The sequence below is a fragment of the Bubalus bubalis genome, chromosome X (genome assembly GCF_019923935.1).
Source record: "Bubalus bubalis isolate 160015118507 breed Murrah chromosome X, NDDB_SH_1, whole genome shotgun sequence".
NCBI lineage: Eukaryota > Metazoa > Chordata > Mammalia > Artiodactyla > Bovidae > Bubalus > Bubalus bubalis.
The window spans coordinates 120,467,788-120,485,490 of NC_059181.1; the positions used below are offsets into that span (position 1 = coordinate 120,467,788).

Consider the following 17,703-nt stretch of genomic DNA (forward strand, 5'->3'; position numbering starts at 1 on the left):
ATGAAACTCTAGAACAAGCCAATACAAAGGACTCAATGAACCCCAGGGCTAAAAAGTGGTCATATCTGCATCCTAATTCTGTTTATACAAGCCATTGCTTGACAATCTCGTTAAAATTTCCTTTTTTTTTTTTTTCATTTTTGTTTGTTAAGAGTTGAAGAAAGGCAATACCGGGGTGCCCTATTTTGTGGACTCAACATAAGGTCAATGAAAATGTCTATTAGATACCTTGGAATACAAAAATGCTACTGAGAAGTTTCACTATAACCATATGAGGAGAAATAGTCCCATGTGCATATTCTTAATTATGATTTGTTTCATTGCAAGTGGTTGCCAGTTAGCACGTGTACTTTGAAGTCATTTTGTGACGTGGTATTTCACGAAGCCTATTTTTCAGTACTTCATCTCTTTAGTGCTGTGTCTTGAAGCACTGCAGTCTTTTCAGCCGACTGCAGACTAAAATGACAAATGGAAGGAAGCAAAACAGTTTTGGGGGAGCCAAGCTTGGAGGAGAACGCTAAACACCGAGTGTCATTCACGTGCAGTCCTCATTTGGGGCAGAATTTATCTCCTTCCATGGCAGTAAAACAAATATAGGCAGATCCTTTCTTTAGAAATAGATTCCAGAGTGCAGAAGAACCTTGAAAAGAAGAGAGAATGTATTTATTTTACCTTGGTTTTCTGGGCATGTATTATCAGAAGTAATCACACATTTCATGTTTATGGGGCTTTCCAATTCTCAGAGCTTCTTTCACATACATCATCTCATTGTCTCCTCGTCCAACCATCCAGTATGGTCAGCAGGACTGGTCCCCACCCCACCTCCTCATCTTTTTACAGAAATCAAGTGAACAGAATTTAGTTGCAGTCTTTAGCTGTTTGCCGAGCCAAAGACCAAGAGTATGAGTTTAATGCCTATATCTTGGTTACCAGAAAATCTCTTTATTCTTGGAGCTTCAGCTTCGGTTTTGTCTTTATTAGTCCCTCTTCTCTTCCTCCCTCTCTGTCTCCCTCCCTCCGTCCTTCCCTTTCTCTCCTCCCTCTGCAGTTTTTTAAATTGAATTTATCTGTAGGCTGCTTTCCTCCTTTTATCACCTACTCTTTCTGCCCTGGCAGGCAAGTTCTGACTTGTCAGTCTCTCCTCTCAAACAGCCCTCTATTCATATCCCACCATGTTTAACCCTTTTTTGGACCTGTATAAGCTATCTCCCAAGTCCTCTTCCTATGAAATTCCATTCTTTTCTTTGTTTATTTCACTAGATATATATTGATCATTGACTCTAAGCCAGGCCCCATGCTCGGAGCTGCCCTCAAGTATCCCACAGTCCAGGGAATATTTGAGTGAACAAACCAAACTCTGTTTATCATGAATTAATAATTTTGTTTAACTACAGTGCACTGGCTAAGTATTGATTCCTTCTTCCCCAACCTCTCCCTTCCCGTGCTTTGATCTTAGTAATAATGAAGTTCATTCACATCAAATATGCCCTGGGAGAGAACATCAAAGTCCTGAATATAATAATTAATCCTGGATTTTGAAATCACCAATAGAAGGGAAGCTTATATAGAGAATATAGGTAGTTATGGGGTCACCGTGCCCTATGGGTATGATTTATATTTTGATTCTATTTTGTTTTATTTTTTTAAACAGAGTTGAAAATCTAATGTTAATCTGCATATTATTTTCATTAGGCTGGGGAATAATTGACACACACAAGTCAGACCTGTTTGTATAAGCTGCTAACTTTAAATCTAGAAAATAATTGTCATCAGAACATGGCTGAGAATCAGAAGAGTGACCCTTGCTCTTGGCAGTAATTGTTAAATTAATTGGGTTGTCAGGCTACTGAAAATGTGGCCAGAAGAGAGAAGGAAGTGAGAGAAGTAAAGGGCAAGATAGATTAGTTATGTTTCTAGAACTTGCTGAAAAGAAGAAATCATGTTTTATTGAGTTCATTTTTAAAAGTTTCTTTAAATGCCCACTCATCGACCTATAAACTGTTTTTCTGTGTTCTATAATGCCAATAAAAATGTGACATGTGAATAGAGCAAAATGTATGGAGACACATTCATCTCTACCAGGATTTGTGCAGTTCACATAGTGTCTACATATGCGAAAACTTACATTCAGTGTTCATGCTTTGTTCAACAGCCTAGGACCTCCGTGTTGCCATTTTATGTATGGACAACCTAAGGAGACTCTGCTGGTCTCTTGAGATCCAAGGAAATCAGCACCGCCCTTTTAAAAAAGATTTCTTTTGAGAGAAATGTGTTCAAAGCATTCACGATATTCCTAAATCCTCAAAGCCTGCTAAGCTGCTAAATCGCTTCAGTCGTGTCCGACTCTGTGTGACCCCACAGTCGGCAGCCCACCAGGCTCCCCTGTCCCTGGGATTCTCCAGGCAAGAACACCGGAGTGGGTTGCCATTTCCTTCTCCAATGCATGAAAGTGAAAAGTGAAAGTGAAGTCGCTCAGTCATGTCCGACTCTTCGCAACCTCATGGACTGCAGCCCACCAGGCTCCTCTACCCATGGGATTTTCCAGGCAAGAGTGCTGGAGTGGGGTGCCATTGCCTTCTCCCCTTCAAAGTCTAGTGAGGTACAAACAAACTCAAGTAGAACACTGCCACCCTGTCGGTTGGTAGCATAGCTGCAAATACAAAAGCTGGGGGCAAAAGTATGAAAACGCTGCTATTACGGTGTGTGTTTGCCAAATGACTTTTTTTTTTTTAAATGTGGACCATTTTTAAAGTCTTTATTGAATTTGTTAGAATATTGCTTCTGTTTTATGTTTTGGTTTTTTGGCTTGTGGGATCTTAGCTCCCCAACCAGGGATCGAATGCATACCTGTCAGATTGGAAAGTGAAGCCTTAACCACTGGACCACCAGAGAAGCCCACCCCCCAGCCCCACAATGACTTCTTTTAATCAAGAAGGCACTTAGCCATGGGTGTGTGCACTGTGGTATTGTGGACGTGTTTAGCATGTGGAGATGATATACATGATATACAGATGGTTTTGAGCTCTTGCCATTTGGGTTATGGCTCTACTGGAGGAGGGCATGGCAACCCACTCCAGTATTCTTGCCTGGAGAATTCCACGGACAGTGGAGCCTGGCGGGCTACAGTCCATGGGATTGCTAAGAGTCGGACATGACCGACTGACTAACACTTTCACTTTCTTGAGGATACAGCTTCACATCCCCTGCGGAGTGATGAGGCCCTTAGTAGGCTCCCTTCCGGGAAGCTACCATCACAGCCCATGCTTCTTCTGACCTGGCCCCAGCTCCAAGAGGCCGGAGAGCTATTTTATCCCCTCCATCCTGTGCCCTTGGTGCCAGAGGGAACTCAAGGCACCAGGGTAAATTGCTATCCCAGGTCCAGAGCCTTTCTTCTGGGACAAAGTTGCTTTCTAGCACACCATTGGATCTGGGGGGCTCTTTGCATATATCCTGCATTATTGATTGCATGAATGCCTTATTCACTTGATTGTCAAAGTCTGTGTGGAAGTCTAATATGCCCCACTGAGGGCAGCTGAGCATCACCATCTGTAGCTCTAAGTATTCTCTAATATGCTCTATTGACCTGATGTTGAGGGTTTCAGATGTTTTCATCTTGTCAGTGGTAAACCTTCAAAGAGCTATATTGCCCTTAATAGTGAATTAATTGGTTAAAAAAAAATTGTACTGTTAGGTTTTGCTCCTGGATCTGTTCATTCTGCAAATGTAGATTTTTCATTCTTTACTCAAAATATAATCACTGTCATTAACTGGTATGGATTCTGTGGATAAAAAAGTTAGGTAATCACTGAGGAAAAAACTAGCCTTGAACTTTAAGGGGAATAGAGAGAATGATTACAGAAAAGAGAGTTGAGAAAGATTGAATTTTTTTTTCAGAGTTATTCCTCTGAACCTTACTAACATTATTCCTCTGAAATAAGTATAGATATGCAAGAGAGGTAAACAACTTTTAAGAGAAATCAATGCATGAAAGGTTAGAAGACATAAAGCACCTTTTCTTTTGTACTCATGCCAAGTAATTTCTTCGTGGCTGTGCAGGGAATGCTTGACATCTTTTTAATTCATTTATTATGATAGCCAGTATTTATCTGGTGCCTATTCAATACAGAGTACAGTGAGTGCTGCCTCTATTTCATGCCTACTAAGTGTCAAGGCCACTGTGGTACCTTTTTTCCCAGACCACTAATAATCATCTCCAGATCAATCAAAGACTGATTGCTTGCCAGAGGTCTACTTGGTATTCTGTGAATAAGGCTTCTCTGGTTAGGGTTCAATCCGATTTCTATTATTTCTGTGAACCGCTGCTGAGACACAGAGATGTAGCTATACCCCTCTTCCCTTTGGTGGCCCTTCCTGTGTTGGGTGGGATGTTCACATCTTTCCACATTTGATAAAAATCAAGCCTCTTCTGCCTACTCATTTCAGCACTGGATAAAATGACAGTGTCACACACCGAGAACAGAACACTGCTTTGGTTGCTTCAACATTCTTTTTTTGGCCTCATTTTCCTCCCTCTCTACTGAGTTCTTGAGTCCAAATTTAGTGGTGATGACTAAGAAATTGCCAGGATGTGACAGAGCATTCAGTTCATTGAGTCCTTCCTTGCCATTTTCCAATAGTTGTAACAATTGCCAAGTTTTTTTTTTTTTCCTCCGCATGTTGGAGGTGCCAGTATCTGTGTAGTATCTGTTATTGTGAACAGATTCGAAGTCACACAAACAGGATTTGTCCCTGAAATGACAGCCTCCATCTACATACAGCTGATTTCATTCTGTGGTATTCAGGAAATTCCCTGCAGACTTCTTACTGGGTTGATACTTCTGAATCCTGGTGTTTCCAATACGTCAATCTGAACCTCTGCAATGCAAATCCTGTAAACCAGCGGTCCCCAACCTTTTTGGCACCAGGGACTGGTTTCGTGGAAGAGAGTTTTTTCCAAAGACAGGGGCGGGGAGGGGGCGGGGCATGGTTTCAGGATGATTCTCCTAAGAAGCGCACAACCTCGGTCCTTTGCATGTGCAGTTCACAGTAGTCTTCGCCCCCCTATGACAATCTAATGTCACTGGTGCTCTGACAGGAGGCAGAGCTCAGGCAGTAATGTGAGTAATGGGGAGTGGCTGTAAATACAGATGAAGCTTCGCTTGCTCACCTCCTTCTCTGCAGCCCAATTCCTAACAGACCACAGAGTGGTACTGGTGTGTGGCCCAGGTGTTGGGGACCCCTGCTGTAAACAATAACTGAATGATTTACTGTGTTCAGTAAACTAGGCAATATGATCAGTCACTGATGGCTGAAAGGCAGATTCAGAAATAAAAGACAAGTTCCTTGTCTTCTAGAGGCAAGCATGCATATGTCCGAGTCACAGGGCCATGCCAGAGATGGAGATAAGAGTTCCTGGGAACACAAATACAAGTGTCATCGGTTCTGATTCCAGTCAGTTCAGTTCAGTCGCTCAGTTGTGTCTGACTCTTTGCGACCCCATGAATTGCAGCACACCAGGCCTCCCTGTCCATCACCAACTCCCGGAGTTCACTCAGACTCATGTCCATCGAGTTGGTGATGCCATCCAACCATCTCATCCTCTGTCGTCCCCTTCTCCTTCTGCCCCCAATCCCCCCCATCATCAGACTCTTTTCCAATAAGTCAACTCTTCACATGAGGTGGCCAAAGTACTGGAGTTTCAGCTTCAGCATCATTCCTTCCAATGAACACCCAGGACTGATCTCTTTTAGAATGGACCAGTTGGATCTTCTTGCAGTCCAAGGGACTCTCAAGAGTCTTCTCCAACACCACAGTTCAAAAGCATCAATTCTTCAGCACTCAGCTTTCCTCACAGTCCAACTCTCACATCCATACATGACCACTGGAAAAACCATAGCCTTAACTAGATGGAACTTTGTTGGCAAAGTAATGTCTCTGCTTTTGAATATGCTTTCTAGGTTGGTCATAACTTTCCTTCCAAGGAGTAAGCATCTTTTAATTTCATATCTGCAATCACCATCTGCAGTGATTTTGGAGCCCAGAAAAATAAAATCTGACACTGTTTCCACTGTTTCCCCATCTATTTCCCATGAAGTGATGGGACCAGATGCCATGATCTTTGTTTTCTGAATGTTGAGCTTTAAGCCAACTTTTTCACTCTCCTCTTTCACTTTCATCAAGAGGCTTTTTAGTTCCTCTTCACTTTCTGCCATAAGGGTGGTGTCATCTGCATATCTGAGGTTATTGATATTTCTCCCAGCAATCTTGATTCCAGTTTGTGCTTCTTCCAGCCCAGCATTTCTCATGATGTACTCTGCATATAACTTAAATAAGCAGGGTGACAATATACAGCCTTGACGTGCTCCTTTTCCTATTTGGAACCAGTCTGTTGTTCCATGTCCAGTTCTAACTGTTGCTTCCTGACCTGCATACAAATTTCTCAAGAGGCAGGTCAGGTGGTCTGGTATTCCCATCTCTTTCAGAATTTTCCGCGGTTTATTGTGATCCACACAGTCAAAGGCTTTGGCATAGTCAATAAAGCAGAAGTAGATGTTTTTCTGGAACTCTCTTGCTTTTTCCATGATCCAGCGGATGTTGGCAATTTGATCTCTGGTTCCTCTGCCGTTTCTAAAACCAGCTTGAACAACTGGAAGTTCACAGTTCATGTATTGCTGAAGCCTGGCTTGGAGAATTTTGAGCATTACTTTATTAGCGTGTGAGATGAGTGCAATTGTGCAGTAGTTTGAACATTCTTTGGCATTGCCTTTCTTTGGGATTGGCAGAAAACTGACCTTTTTGAGTCCTGTGGCCACTGCTGAGTTTTCCAAATTTGCTGGCATATTGAGTGCAGCACTTTCACAGAATCATGTTTCAGGATTTGAAATAGCTCAACTGGAATTGCATCACCTCCTCTAGCTTTGTTTAGGAGAGGTCATATATGATTTCAGGGCAGTCATATTTGAGCTCAACCTTGAGGAATGAGAGGAAAGCCAGTTGGTAGAGAGATCCAGGAAATGACATGAATGGGGTCTATAAAGGCACAAAGGCACAGACTGAAGGCATGGTAATGACTGCATTGTGGAGAATTTTAAATGCCACATGAAGTTCTCATTTTACTCTAGGCAAGGCTAAACCAACATTCTATACAATCGTGCTCATCCGCAGAGAACACGTGGAGACTATTTTAGTCATATTTCTTTGTAGGCATACCTTGGCTTTCCCTATGTTGAGAATTCTACAAAGAGGAGTGTTCACAGCCCATAAATAGAACGCTTTGGTTCCTACCCTGTGATAGTTGCCTTCAAAGTACATTGCTTCTTGAGTAGGTTGAATTTGTGTGAGTCTTCTGAGTCTCTACCGAGTATGCCCCTAGGCTGAAATTATCCCAAAAGATGACTCTGTTCCAGGCGCTCTGGAAGCCAGATGGAAGAACCAGTGAAATTACTGAGTGAAACAGATTTTGTGGATTTCCAGAAAAAAGAAAAGTGTTCAATTATTTAACATTAAGAAAAAAAGCCGCCTCATTTGAGGAATCTGTCTCTCTTTGCTGAAGTGATTCTCTGATACTGTTGCTCAGATAGTATACTTTGCTTGGAATGCTACCTAACATGAAAATGAAGGAAGGTAAGACCATGGAGGTATTGTTCACAAAGGACAGGTGTCCGGAAAGATTGCAAGATTTTATTGCAAGGTGGTTTTTTTTTTTCAGGTTTTATCAAAACTTATTCCTGATAAGATCCCAGCAAAATAGCAAGAATCAAAGGGCGTCCTTGGTGTCACTGTCATAGGAAACTCACTTAGCATTTTCCTCATTATCTTGGACTCCAAGTGGACCCACTGCCACCCTGCAGATTATTTAGAGGTTAAAATATGCTGTTCATTTCATTGTCTACAAATGGATATTTTACATAACTATTTATTGTATAATTCACATATTGCAAAGCTTAAAAGAAGGTTTTCTGGTTTTGTTTGTTTTCAGAAACAGTCTGTTGGGTCAGGAACCTTTCATTTGTATGGGGAAGTCCAAAGAAAACATGGTCACGTACATGGCAGAAAATCACATTGTCAGGTTCAGAATCCCCTGGGGTGCTCGCTCATGTCTGCAAGTAAATTCCTTGCTTCTATATTGATTTGTGTGAAATGTTACTGTAAGGCAAGGATGGGGTGATGAGGGACTTTTTTTTTTTTCTGTTTTTAAGTCAAGGTCCAATGATCTGAAAAAAAAAAAATCAGTTTAGTTTATCTAAAAGTGAAAGTTAGTCTTTCTTAGTAGCATTCTTTAAAAATCTAGGCATTCAGCATTGTAACACTGTAACACAGATTTCAGCCTGGGGTGATTGAAAATTATAGCATATAGTAAGTGGACAATCTATGAAAATTAAGTATAAGGATGAGATGTTTATTTCTCATATTTAATCTTGAAAGGAACAAAGCTCCATGTGACAGTATTATGCTTGTCTCTTCAATCTTTGGCTCCTCTATTTGTCTAATACATTACACTTATGTGACTGGTTCTCAGTTTTCCATTACCTTATTACAAAGAGAGCTAATTATTGATCAGTAGCCCTTGCACTTAGGGCTTTTTATAAAGCATCACATGAAATGTTATATATAGTCTCAGTTTCCAATGATAATAGTTTCTGCTGTTAAAATAGAATGCCAGTCATAACAAGCTTTAACAAAGTATGTCCTAAACTCCTGAAGGGCAATACCATATGGTTCTCCATGAAATTCATAGCTGTAAATATTGAGCTTTTGTTTATTTACTTTTCTTGTAGGAACATTTCACACCTGAGTGCAAATTCAAAGAATCAGTGTTTGAAAATTATTACGTGACATATTCATCGATGATATACCGTCAGCAGCAGTCAGGCCGAGGGTGGTATCTGGGTCTGAACAAAGAAGGAGAGATCATGAAAGGAAACCATGTAAAGAAGAACAAGCCTGCAGCTCACTTTCTGCCCAAACCACTGAAAGGTAAACTTGAGAGTATACCAGCTGTGGATGAAATGAGTATCGGTATGGAAATTAATCCTTTATTTTGAAAGTGGAACATAATCCTTCCATCCTGAGGCATTTATACAAAAATTTGGTAAAATTTTACACTTAAAAAGAGTTGGAGGGAAACATCTAATCTCCTGACTGGAGTTGACCAAAAAGTTTATTTTGGCCAAATCCAAATGAACTTTTGGCCAACCCAATATATCTACATGTGGTAACAGCTTACTTATGTGGAAATAGCTTAATTGCTAACTCAGGACAGCCAAGAACCTCAAGGTAGGCCAAAATAGTTAGAAATACAGATGCTCAAATGCGTGCACACTTAACACTTATTGGAAATCTCCTTGGGCCCAACAGTATTTTCCCAACAGTTTTCCTTCACAGTTTTGTTTTTCGGTCATTATTAGAAGCCTGGTGGCAAATGAGAGGGCTTCCATGGTGGCTCAGTTGGTAAAGAATCTGCCTCCAATGCAGGAGATGTGGGTTTGATCCCTGGATTGGGAAGATTCCCCTGAAGGAGTGCATGGTCACCTACTCCAGTATTCTTGCCTGGAGAATTCCATGGACAGAGGAGCCTGGTGGGCTGCAGTCCACAGGGTCACAAAGAGTTGGACACGAAAGAGAAACTAACACACACACACACACACACACAGAGCAAGTGAGAAAGTGTGAGGGATAGGAATGGGCTACAGGAAGTAGGGATGACAGAAGGAGTGAGACACAGTGGAAAGGGGGTAGAAAATCCAGACAAAGCAAAGCAAGCCCTTCAAGAGGTTACTGGCTCGAGTTTAGAAGAGCAGTTTACCAGAGGGGCAGCCTGCCCAGTCAAGTCAACACAGCGCCCTTAGACAGCACATTTTCTGGAGCCAGATTACTTGAATCCTCCTGCAATGCGGGAGACCTGGGTTCAATCCCTAGGTTGGGAAGGTCCTCTGGAGAAGGGAAAGGCTACCTGCTCCAGTATTCTGGCCTAGATGATTCCATGGACTGTATTCCATGGGGTTGCAAAGGGCCGGACACGACTAAGTGACTTTCACTTTCACTTTTCATATAAAACCATCAGTGATGGAAATAAGGCATTAGAATTCTCTACACACCTCTGTACCAAGACTGGCTTTTGCTTCATCTGGTCCAGTCCACTCTCTACTGAGTCTTTGAAAGCAGCATTTCTCAGTTTTGGCCTCCAGCAGAGAGGCCCAGGGGGTAGAAGGAAAGCTGAGGGCCAGTGCGATGGCCTCTGACGCCGTGTCTCTATGCTTTGTAGTGGCCATGTACAAGGAGCCGTCTCTGCATGACCTCACGGAGTTCTCCCGATCTGGAAGTGGGACCCCGACCAAGAGCAGAAGTGTCTCCGGCGTGCTGAACGGAGGCAAGTCTATGAGCCACAACGAATCAACGTAGCCAGTGAGGGCAAAACAAGGGCTCTGTAACAGAACCTTACCTCCAGGTGCTGTTGAATTCTAGCAGTCCTTCACCCGAAAGTTGAGATTTGTCAATGATGTTTACCAAACAAACAAGGCAGAGTTCACTATTCTAATCTGCCATCAAACCTTCTCATCCATCCAAAAGCCCCATAATTTAGATCAAGCTTGTGCAAAAAAACAGTGCCGAGCCTGATCAGTGAACTAAATCTGGGAGAAGGACTGCCCAATTTTCTCATGATCTCACCTCTGCTTAGGGGAAGACAAACCAAAAACATTTCACAGCACTAATGCTGATTAAGAAAAATTTGCTCTCCAACCAAGACAATTGAAAAGACCATCATTGTTCTTCAAAAACAAACAAAAAAGAAAACAGAACAAAATTAACTGCTTCCGTGTTTTGTAGGGGCAAACAAAATTCTGTGAACCGTGTTGTTTTTTTGGCTTAATGTTTTCTATCTATGCTTGATTCATATGTATTCTTTACGTTGCAATTTTATTATTTCTGAAATTCAATGGTTCTATTGACTCTCTGTCACTTAATCCAACTCAACCAAATTCAGGGTTGAAGCTGAATTGGCATCTCAGGCTCAAGGTTCTTGTGATTTTACCATTTTTTCCCCTTTAGATTCGTAGTATTCTGGTCAAGTTCTTGTGCTGTACTTTGTGCGTAGAAATTGTGTTGTGTTGTCAACCCCAGTCAGTAAAGATTACTTAAAAATAAAAATTATCCTCAAGTGTAGTTTTCTCTTAATTCCATTTGTGTTATCATGTTAAACTATTATTGTGGCTTCTTATGTAAAGACAGTAACTGTGGAACTGTGATGTTGTCTTTTGTGTTGTTAAAATAAGAAATGTCTTATCTGTATACGTATGAGTCCTCCTGTCATTGTACTTGGCACGTGAATATTGTGTACAAGGAAATGTTAAGACTGGTTACCCCTAAACAACATATACTTATACCTGCTTCTGGAAAAGTGTTTAAGACTTAGCTAGGTTTCCATTTAGATCTTCATATCTGTTGCATGGAAGAAAGTTGGAATCTTGGCATAGAGTTGCATGATATGTAAGATTTTGTGCATTAATAATTGTTAAAATCTGTGTTCCAAAAGTGGACATAGCATGTACAGGCAGTTTTCTGTCCTGTGCACAAAACAGTTTAAAAAAAAGTTGTTTAATATTTGTTGTTGTATACCCAGATACGCACCGAATAAACTCTTTATATTCATTCAAAGAAAAATCCTTTAACGTGTATTTACTGTGTCCATTATGTGCCGTGAATTGTGGTAGAAACTGGAGTTACGCACTGAATTATGTACATCTGATCACTGCCTTCAGATAATCTACAGTCTAGAGATTTATATTCACATGAATACTCTTAAAAGTGTAATTGTTATACTGAACTGCAGGCTGGAACAGAAGAATTCTCATTCCTATTCAGTGATGAACTGTAAAAAAGGATCTATATTCTAGTACCCTGCTGTTCACACTGTCATTTCCCCCTCTCTGATGCTCATTTCTTTCCATAGAGGAAAGGCACAGGACTAAGTATCTCAAGTCCTTTCCATCTCTGAGAACTGAACATAGCTATTTTCTTTTTTTATTAAAATTTCAAACCATAAATTAAAAATAGAAAGAAGTTTACAGTGAATGCTGGTAAACCTACACCTGTGTTCTAATATTCATATACTACTATACTGTACATCTATCCATCCATCATTCCATCTTATTTGTGATACTTTTCAAAATCAACTACAGATATCTGTACACTTCCTCCTAATTTGGTATGTATTTCAGTAACTAGAGTTTGGTGTCCATTTGCAGTATTTTTCATCATATACAACTTACAATAAAGTACACATGGAGTGTCTTTGTTGAGTTGACAGACACATACATTTGGGTCACCATAAACACTGTCAGTGTTGATGACTTTTCACTATCTCCCCAAAGCTGCCATTGCCTGGTCATGATGCTTCAGGAGTCGACCATGTAGGAAGGTGAGAGTGGAGGAACAAGTGAAACATAATTGGCATCTGTCAAATAAAGTTCCTGGGGCCCCAAGCAGCATGCTTTTGCACAAAGGAAGGCTGCTGATTCCTAAGACATCAGGGCCGGATTCAGCAGGAGCTCCTAGCCTAGGCCAACCCAGCCCAGTTCAGTCACCTTGTGATCCTGTCTTAAGCCCTCATCGTGCCAGAGCTCTTGGGTCCAGCTACATGAAAGATTCTGCCTGCCCAGTTTGGACAGGAGCCTGGGTACCCTATGCCATAACCAGACTCACTCAACCTTGCCCCCCTCTATTCAGTCTTCCTAATTTTCAATCTATAGAGAAAAGTACTGCATTGTCTCAGTCTTGCTCCAAGGACTTTAAGATTTGATTATTGACGAATTTCCTTGCAGCTTTTCCTTTTTCATTGCTCAAGAATAGCATAGGTCTGTTGGTAACAAACAAGTCAGTACTTTGGAGTCTTAGGGAAGCCTGGCATAAATTAGAAGTGGCCAAAATGCCCAGGAATAATCCTTTTTTCCCAGCATTCTCTATGAGCTGACTCACGTTGTTTTTAACCGAAGGTGATCTTTAAATAAGTCAATAATTAAACTGACCTCCAAAAATACCTCACCACAAACAGCGATACTTTCACATACCTTCATTACACACACACACACACACACACACACACACACCAGTAACATTTCTCGTGGTTGGAAACATTAGCTGTGCCAAATGTTTGATGAAATAACAGTTTTGGAAAAACACCACAAGGACTATTGGCTCGCAGATATGTGTCCACATTGTAGACACCTAGAGGGCTTGTAAGATACAGATGGCTGGACCCCACCTCCAGTGTTTCTGATTGAGTAGGTCTGGAGGGGGCTCAAGCCTTCGGGTCTTTAAGTTCCCAGGTAAGGCTGCTGGTCCTAGGGAACCATACTTTGAGAACCACTGGCACACACACTATCCTTCAGGATTGAAACTGTGTATTAGAACATTGAATTCTAGAAAGTTCTGTGTTAAGGAAGCCTGCTTAACTGAGAACTGCTGGGGTGAACTGCTGCTTCTTTGACCATGAAGGCACAGTTTCACAGAGCCCATATTAACCCTACAATAGAGCAATGGTCCTCAGGCCTTTGGGGATACCAGAACCACCCATGGTGTTTGGCCTACTTCCACAGTTTTAGGCCAGGCCTAGGAATGTCCTAAATTGGGTGCCCACCACAGTCTGAGACCACTGCTCTGTGGCTTGCACTCAATCTCAGGTAGTCACACTCTCTGTTAGTGTATATCCATAGAGTATATACAGAGAAGTATATATCTTCTTGTCGAATTGAGTCTAGGAAACAATATGGAAAACAACAACCAATACCCCTTTCTTCAAGCTTCTGGCAGTTATTTAAAAGAAAAACGAATGCTAAAGTTTTCCTCGAAGAGTTGCTCTTGTACCTGGAGGGAACACGAATCCTTAAAGGACTGAGCAGGAAAGTGATCTGTAGCCCTTATCCTCACCTTCCTCACTGGCCTGGTCCTAAGCCAATCAAGTTCACTGAGTGAGGGAGTGATAGTCACTCAGTCTTGTCAGACTCTTTGCAACCCCATGGACTGTAGCCCTCCAGGCTCCTCTGTCCATGGAATTCTCCAGGCAAGCATACTGGAGTGGGTTGTCATTTCCTTCTTCCAAGTTCACTGAAGAACTTGTCAAAGGAGCCAGCAACATGTATCCAAATTTTCCAAACAGCCATAATCCAAGTGAACACAGTGGAGGAAATGAATATCCAATAGGATCATCTCTTCATCTACACTGACTGATTATTATTAATAACCAGTCTGTGGAGAAGGCATGGCGGAATCCAGGGCTGATGACCATTTTGAATAAATGTCATCCAGGTGCCTTAGAAACCTCATTTAGTTGAGGTGTGTTATTCATGAGATAAATTGAAATGTGCCCTCACTGGCACGTCGTATTCCTACCAACAGTCTTTCCAAGGCAATCTAGACTTCTACTATCATGCTTCTCAAACTTCTTCCAACCTCTAGTTAAAGCCATTTCCACATTTTAGATCTTGATTATAGCAGCACCCTATTATTGTACCAGAATCTGTATAGGAATGTGGTAGTGGCAAAATGGATGACCATTTCCAATCAAAACCAAGTGGAGAGCTGTAACTAGGGTAGGCATTTGTGCCCCAAATTATTGACTTTATTGACAATGACAACTTATCATACTTTTCATCACGCTATATGCCAAAACACGTGGTCCCAGGGTTTGGCTTGATGCATTTAGCTATCCTGGAATGAAGCCACCTGGCCACCATGCTAGCTTTTTCTGACACCTTGGGTGTGCCCTTTACCCCTAATGAATGGGAATGCTACAAGCAGGTACATGCAACAGAATGTGCCTTAAATTCTGGGTTCCTATTTAGCTCTAAATGAGAAAAAAAGGGGAAAATCCACACTTAGAGAAAGGGGACGACAGAGGATGAGATGGCTGGATGGCATCACTGACTCGATGGACATGAGTCTCAGTGAACTCCGGGAGTTGGTGATGGACAGGGAGGCCTGGCGTGCTGCGATTCATGGGGTCGCAAAGAGTCGGACACGACTGAGCGACTGATCTGATCTGATCTGATCTTTTATGAATCATCACATCCTGGACCTTTTTAATCTCTAAACATTGTGCTACTTTTTAGAGGTTAGTTTGAATTTGCTACACAGAGAGCAATATTCTATGCCAAATAAGTCAGCCCTTTTGCTAATACACACGAATACAAATGTCTGGTATTTTCTTCATCACACTTACTCTAATAAAAAAAAAATAAAGCAAAGTACAGGGCATCTTCTGGGAATGTTTCCACTTCTACGTGGGCATTCTTGAAGAGGTTTTGTAACAGCTGCAATTCTGTCATTATGCAGGCAGTCTTTCTAGAACCCCCAATATGGCTGGTTTTCAATATGAGGATTCCAAACGAATTTACCAAATATCAATGCAATCTCTTCTTTTCCATTAATTTTTTTTCACACACTCTGCCTCTCTGTCTCTCATCAGTCACTTCACACACACACACACACACACACACACACACACACATAGATGTGACCCCGAAGATTCTCAGAGATGCTCTGTTTCTCTGGGAGGATAACATATGTCTATTCCATAGGGACACTGGGACAGCCAAGTTAAAAAAACCAGGACTCAAGACAGAGATGGCCAACAGGTACCTGAAAAGATGCTCCACATCACTAGTCATGAGAGAAATACAAATCAATCTCACAGTGAGATACCTAACCGCACACCTGTCAGAACAGTTGTTACACAAAGGACATGAAATAATAAGCATTGGTGAGACTGGAGAAGCAGGAGCCCTCCTACACTGTTGGTGGGAATGCAAATTGGTGCAGCCTCTATGGAAAACAATATGGAGGCTCCTCAAGATATAGAACTACCATATGATCCAACAATTCCATTTCTCCATATTTGCTTAAAGGAAACAAAAACACTAATTTTAAAGAATCTGAAAAAGAATGTATATATATATATACATACATATATACAGATGTATATATATATATATATACATACATATATACAGATGTATATATATATATATATACATACATATATACAGATGTATATATATAAAACTGAATCACTTTGCTACAATAGGAAACCAACACAACATTGTAAATCAACTATAGTTCAACTGAAAAAAGAATGTAAATAAGATAACCTAAAAAAAGATATGTGCACCCTTAAGTTTATTGCAGCATTATTTACAGTAGCCAAAATATGGAAGCAACCTAAGTGCCTATTGGTAGATGAATGGGTAGAGAGGATGTGGCATATAAATATACAGTGCAATAGTACTTGGCCATGAAAAAAATGAAATCTTGCCATTTGTGACAACATGGAAAAAGCAAACAAAATAGACTCATAGGTACAGACAGCACACTGGTGGTTACCAGAGGGGAAGGAGGTAGGGGTTGTGCAAAATAGATGCAGGGGATTAAGAGGTACAAACTTTCAGTTGTAAAATAAACAAGTCATGGGGATGTAATGCCCAGCACAATGAATAGAGCTAATAATACTTTAATAATTGCATGTGGGGACAGATAGTAACTAAATTTATTATGATCATAGTGATCATTTTATAATGTGTAAAAATTTCAAGTCACTATATTGTACATCTGAAGCCAACATAATATTATAAGTCAACTATACTTCAAAAAATACTAGGAAGAATAAAATCAGATTTTAAAAAATAGTGCCCCCTGGCTTCTGAAGCTGTCCTGCCAGCTATGACACCTCTTTTCACTAAGGAGAATTGTTCAGATTTGTCCCCACAACATGTTAGCATGTCTGTCCATTCTGTACTCTAAATAATTGTGTGCTCTCAATTTGTTTTCAATTCTGCAAAGTTAACACTTAGAGTAAGAGAAATGTACAAGGGTGATGACTGAGTAAAAACTCAGCTCCTTGGAGTCAATTTCTCAGCTTGTTGGCTCAGTGGATATTTTTTACCTTATAAGCCTTCAGTGCACCGCAGCACATGACTGAGGTCTGGAGAAAGCATGCGGGCAAGGATAAATGGATTGACATTGAGTGAATCTTGCAGAAAAAAAAGATATTTTAGGGTTTGAGCAATGGGGACATTTTCCTTCCTTATTGGGATTAGTAAAGTGGAACTCCAACTGGAAATAACTATTCGGTTTTACATTCTTCATATATGTAAACCTCTGCATCACTAATACCCTTGTATAATACAAACTGGATGGTTCCAACCCAAGTGTTCTTTTCTTCTTTAAAAGTTGCAAAACTAGGATCAATTAGTTCTCAAAGACTGGCTGTACTACAGTTTTCCCTCTAATATAAAACAGCTGAACAAAACAGCTTGCACAACATTTGAGTTTCCTGGGTCTTAGGGACATTTCAAAGTACATCATCATTACATTCACCAATGTGCTGTATGCCACATCCACACAAAACACTTCCCTATGGTGTGTGTATGTAGTGGGTAGGGCACGAAATAGAGTCCTGCTACCTACTCTTAGGGAAGTTTCAGTGAGGAGATATCCAAATATCCTTGAAGTCACCCATATCAAGTAGAATATCATGTGACTAAACCACACTAGAAACCAAATACACAGGTTCTGCTTTCCAGAAACTCTCAGTCTAGAATAGTCAACAGACGTGCAACTATCAACTCTAGTCAGATTAGGACAAACATTGTAATACATATAATCAAGGTGTCAGGAGAACACAGTGGTGGAAGAAAATTGATTAGAGAA

General features: G+C 40.9%; 1 protein-coding gene across 5 annotated transcripts in view; it reads left to right on the forward strand.

Moving 5' to 3' along the window:
- Positions 1–11,661, forward strand: part of FGF13 (fibroblast growth factor 13) — a 574,659-nt gene extending 562,998 nt beyond the window's left edge. For all 5 annotated transcript variants that reach the window (XM_025276624.3, XM_044937224.2, XM_025276623.3 and 2 more), the window contains 2 exons: positions 8,778–8,976; positions 10,265–11,661. In XM_025276624.3, coding sequence (XP_025132409.1) covers positions 8,778–8,976; positions 10,265–10,401 — 336 coding nt within the window. In that variant the 3' untranslated portion in view covers positions 10,402–11,661. The remainder of the gene's footprint in view (positions 1–8,777; positions 8,977–10,264) is intronic.
- Positions 11,662–17,703: the final 6,042 nt, after the last annotated feature.